The 5729-nt window shown below is 37.1% G+C and overlaps 1 protein-coding gene across 1 annotated transcript in view; it reads right to left on the reverse strand.

Annotated features, from left to right (window-relative positions):
* slc4a5 (solute carrier family 4 (sodium bicarbonate cotransporter), member 5) overlaps positions 1-5729 on the reverse strand; it is a 52477-nt gene that overhangs the window by 44902 nt on the left and 1846 nt on the right. The window contains exons 2-3 of the mRNA XM_015401456.1: positions 1176-1305; positions 735-895 (exon numbers count right to left, since the gene is read on the reverse strand). Coding sequence (XP_015256942.1) covers positions 735-895; positions 1176-1305 — 291 coding nt within the window. The remainder of the gene's footprint in view (positions 1-734; positions 896-1175; positions 1306-5729) is intronic.

A 5729-nucleotide genomic window follows, 5' to 3' on the forward strand; every position in this document is an offset into this window, starting at 1 on the left:
GTAATGTCAAATGTATCATATTTGATACATACGGTTTCTGAAATGTTTTGCGTCTGACACCTTTTGCATAATTTAATGGTAAAAACTTTGTTCAAAATCCTATTGTACACAATCAGATATACCTGATAACAGAGGGCAGAAGACTACACAGAAGATAATCTTGACTTATCACATAGTAATAAATTATTATTATCAAAAATGTATTTCTGTTTTTTCTTTTTACATATTTTGTTAAAAGGCCAAAAAAGGACTTCAAATAAAAAAAAAAAAGTAAAAAGTAAAAAAAAGTAAGTTTCTGTTTTGTTTTATTCTTGGATCGGGCTTTAAAGGGTTAAAGGGACCATACTACGTTAATAGTCAACTATTTGAGTTTTAATCAGCAATATAAATCTTTGTATTTCCCTTTTTATTCAAATAAATGTATTTTCCCTTCATTTAAGCAGTTAGTAAGACAATTTTCCAATAGAATAAAACAATTTACGTGAAAAATAAGACAAAAAAACATCCAATTTCAATTGCATAATTTCTAGTTATCTAACTCTAAGTGGGAAAAATAGCATAATAATGGCAAATCATCCTTAACATCAAACACATATTTAAAGATTTGTTTTTCAGGTCAGTTTTTGCACTGAAACACATTTGATAAAGGTTTATTTTAAGGACTTACAGCTCTATGTAATCCAAAATTTAGAAAAAAAAATCTGAAATATGACATTTATGGTGTAAAAACTCACCAACGATCTGTGGCAGTGAGTAACCTTCCAGGTCGAGCAGGATGCTTCCTGTCTGCAGACAGGTCCTGAGCTCAAATAGGCTATGGAGGGTTAGCGTGGAGACATGAGGCTTGCTCCATCGTTCTCCTCCCTCTTCTACCTTCTCCTCAAACTTCACCCACCTAAAGAAAGATGATGAACTGATGAACTGTAAATAATGTTTGGGGTTTTATTTTTTAAGAGCGATTGAATTTTCTAGCCACAGGCTATCAATTAGTGTTTCAATTAGCATAATTACATCATTTCCCCTCTTGTTTTAGTCACTTGTAGAGTTAGATTGCTTCATGCCAGCCCCAGGAAAACAAATGGGATCTATAGACCCTATAAAAGGTCCTGTAATCTGAATGGAATAACCGCCTTGGTACCTTCCTGTAACTATTCTTTTTGTGTGTGTAAATATACCTTGCAGACTCTTTCCACTCTAACTCTTCTCCATCTTGTTGCAACGTGTCCATCTCAGTGAAAATGGTCGGTGTTGGAGTGGCGTCATCCTCACTCAGTATGTGGCGAAGACGCTCTGCAGCAGGGGACACTGGAAAACAAACAGACAACACTATTAACGGTTCAGCCAGGGGGTACCTGCATAACTTTCATGATTCACCTTATTTTCTTTAAATGGTCACCCTTGTGAAATAGGCATCAATCTCTAAGGTTCTTGTATGTGCTTAAAAAAACTTTATTAAAAGCTCCACTTTCCAGTAGTACAGTACAGATTATCACAACACATTAATTCAGTTCAATTCTGTTTATTTATATATCGCCCAATTCACAACATGCCATCTCAAGATACTTTACAGATACAATTCGACCAGATCATCCAGTCAAATTGATTTAAATTTTTCTATCTAAGAATATCAGTTGATTGCATCGACTCATTGACTCTTCAGCAATCCCTCACACTAAGCATGCTTGTAGCGACAGTGGAGAGGAAGAATTCCTTTTAACAGAAAGAAACACACAGCCAGGCAGACGAGCAACCAGCCAACTCCGATGTCAGAGGATGAAGAGAGCACATCCAGCCAGTCACAGTCAGAGAAACAGGACTACACTGAAAAACAGGCCGAGCTCTAACATCTATAAACAAAGGTTGTTGATGGCAGCAGCACAGCTGATATTTATCTCCAGGATGGAGTCACAGCCAAACAGGAATAGACCAGATAAAACACTACAATTAAGTGAACTTTTCTTGCTATTTTCCCACACCTACAAAGTAAATACCCACATCTATGGAGTTAATTTATGTCCATTATATTTGCAAGACAAAATATTTTAGTAAAGGGAAAAAAAATTGTCAATTGAGATTTTAAAAAGTTTCTTTCAAGAAATGGACGTTTGAAAACAGGGTTCTAATCAAAAAAGGGTTTCAGGTAATTTTGCAGTTATCCAATTTACATATTATTATTTTTTATTTATATTTTTACTTTTTCATATTTTGCTTTTTTTTTCAGATTGAGTTTTATAAATTACATTTGTTTGAAATTTTACCAGATCACATTCTCTTCTCTTCTGGGGCGGATTTTCTTGTTAGAGTGAGAAGCATAGAAGCATTTCAATTGTTCTGCATGGACCTGACTGAAAACATTTTCATTGGACTTCAAGTAAAGTTCAAAATAATAAAATTATTATTATTAAAACTCAGTCTGATAAGAGAAATAACAAAAATGACATTTGAAAATATAAAATGTGTCATAAAACAATTTTGAAAAACAATCTGGGAAACAGCATTTTTTTATTATTGAGTTTTTCAAACTTTCACTTCTTAATTACTCTTTTTTAACCTCCATTTGAAAAGCATTTTCTTTGCTTGTAACTATAATGGGGGAAAAAAATCCCTCCATACTAAAAAAAACAGCTATGTATAGATAGTTAGCCTCATCCTTACCAAACAAACATGTGCTTCTAATAACTGTCGGGCAGCCATGTGAGATCCATCACCCAACACCTTTTTCCTAATTTAGTTTTGGGCTGATCAATCTCCATTAACATCCTAACCCAGGAGGCTGTGGTGGACTCACAGTTGTTTATGTGCATCGATGTGTGTCTATTAACACCACAAAAAACAAGAAAACTCATCAATTTGTTCCCTTCAAAAATCTAAGCTGATGATGAAAAAAAAAAATTACAGTTAAATTTATGAAGGTATTTCTTTTTAATTAATCAACTCCAGTTTCTGGTAAACCAAAAGCTAATGGTATTTAACTTTAGCATACAGCATCTTTTAGGTCAATACAATGTCCACGAGAGCTGTCACTGTTTCCAATACTTGGCCCGCTCAGAGTCAGAGTACGCATTCATGTGATCTCTGTCATCCACTGCCAAAAAATAAGGGCAAGTTCACTTTTCTTTTTTATTTATTATGTTATAAGCAGGGAGGTGAGAAAATTGACTGACAGAACGAGACAATTTATGTTTAGAATATAATATAAATATGATGAAAATAAAAGAGACATTTTCTCTCCCATCAACTTCTTTTAATTGATTTCCTTTTAGTTTAAAATTTAAAATCCTCCTTCTCACATATAAAGCCTTAATTGGCCAAGCTTCATCTTATATCAGAGATCTGATTGTTCCTTATGTTCCTAACAGAGCACTTCTCTCACAGTCTGCAGGTTTATTAGTGGTAACTAGAATTTCTAAAAGTAGAATGGGAGGCAGATCTTTTGGTTAACAGGCTCCTCTCCGGTCGAACCAGATTTAGTCCATGAGGCAGACACCCTGTCTGCTTTTAAGGCTAGGCTTCAAACTTTCCTTCTTGATAAAGCTTATAGTTAGAGTTGTTCAGTATATTCTGCTCTATCTATATAGTTATGCTGCTATAGGCTTAGACTGCTGGAGGATGTAGGGACCCTTTTTCATAATTCAGCTTTATTCTATCTCTATTTTCCAATTATGTAGGATTTTTTTAGTTCAACGATTAACTTTATGTTTTCTCTGCTTTATAGTAGCTTCATCTGGTCTGTTCCTGTTTGGCTGTGACTCCATCCTGGAGAGAAATATGAGCTGTGCTGCTTCCATCAACACCTTTGTTTATAGATGTCGGAAATCGGCCTGTTTTCCAGTGTAGTCCTGTTTCTCTGACCGTGACTGAGTGGATGTGCTCTCTTCATCTTCTGACATGGGAGCTGGCTCAGAGCTTGTCTGCCTGGCTGTGTGTTTCCTGGACAGAGCCGCCTTTTACAGCTGCTTTCTGTATCTCTGCTTCTGTCTCCTTGAACCCCAGTCAGCCTCAGGAGATGGCAAAATAAAAGTAAAATAAATAGAATCTGTCTAAATCTAAGCCTAATGTAGTGATGCTTATTAAAGAAACAAACCAAAAGATAAGAGGAGCATCTTGATTCTTCTCACACTTTCCCTATTAAATCGAGGTTTAAGGTTAAATCTACTATTCAATGAATCTATTTCCAGGATTAAAGGACTAATATCCAAGCAGGATCTAGAAAAAAACTGCTTCATTCATTCATCTTTAGTAGAACTGATTACTGAAACAGTGTCTTCATAGTGGCTGCTCAGTGGAACAGTGAACACTAAGGATGTTCTGGGTTTGATTCCCGGCCCGGGGTCTTTCTGCATGAAGTTTGCATTTTCTGCATGTCTTAAAAAGTCCATCAAACCGCTGCAGGTCATGCAAAACGTTGCTGCCCATGTTCTCACTATGGTAAATGGCCTGTACTTATATAGTGCTTTTTTAAATCAGAGGACTTGACCAAACACTACTTTATTTCATTCAGTNTTCCTTCTTCAGCTCTTGGATAGAGCAAGGAACAAACCCAAGCCAGAAACCTTCTAGCTCGGAACTAGACGCTGCTGCTGCTTAAACTCTCTGCCACATCATTGACTCTGGACCTACGGTATCTCACCTCACGGCTCTGTTACAATCTCCTCAAGGTACATCTTGATTCTTCTCTCTATCAATCCATCGTCAGCCTGGCTAACCAAACTCTACAGTAATCTCTCCAGAAACTCTGAGACCAGTCCCGGACCAGTACCAGAACCAGATCCAGTATTATATCTTTGTACATCTTTCAATAAACCTTGTTAAACTTTCCTTCAGACTCCGTTGTGTTCTGCATGTGGGCTAAGTCCTTAAACCCAATCATGACAATAGGGACCCGTTTTCCAGGCCAAGGACCCCCAAACAGCTTAATTCTATCTCTATTTTCCAATTATGTAGGATTTCTTAGTTTACCAATAACTTTATTTTTTCTCTGCTTTATAGTAGCTTCATCTGGTCTGTTCCTGTTTGGCTGTGACTCAATCATGCACAGAAATATCAGCTGTTCTGCTGCCATCAACACCTTCGTTTATGGATGTTGGAAATCGGCCTGTTTTTCAGTGTAGACCTGTTTCTCTGACTGTGACTAACTGGATGTGCTCTCTTCACCCTCTGACATGGGAGCTGGCTCGGAGCTCGTCTGCCTGACTGTGTGTTTCCTGGACGGGGCCGCCTTTTACAGCTGCTTTCTGTATCTCTGCTTCTGTCTCCTTGAACCCCAGTCAGCCTCAGCAGATGGCAAAATAAAATAAAAATAAATTAAATCTGTCTAAGTCGAAGCCTAATGTAGTGATGTTTATTAAAGGAACAAACCAAAGATAAGAGGAGCGTCCTGATTCTTCTCACACTTTCCCTATTAAATCGAGGTTTAAGGTTGAATCTACTATTTAATTAATCTATTTCCAGGATTAAAGGACTAATTTCCAAGCAGGATCTAGAAAAAAACTCATTCATCTTTAGTAGAACTGATCACTGAAACAGTGTCTTCATAGCGGCTGCTCAGTGGAGCAGTGGGTAGCACTGCTGCCTTGCAGCAAGGATGTTCTGGGTTTGATTCCTGGCCCGGGGTCTTTCTGCATGATGTTTGCATTTTCTGCATGTCTTAAAAAGTCCATCAAACAGCTGCAGCTTATACAAAACGTCGCTGCCCATGTTCTCACTATGGTAAATGGCCTGTACTTATA

This window comes from Cyprinodon variegatus, unplaced genomic scaffold, assembly GCF_000732505.1.
Source record: "Cyprinodon variegatus isolate N-32 unplaced genomic scaffold, C_variegatus-1.0 Scaffold1222, whole genome shotgun sequence".
NCBI lineage: Eukaryota > Metazoa > Chordata > Actinopteri > Cyprinodontiformes > Cyprinodontidae > Cyprinodon > Cyprinodon variegatus.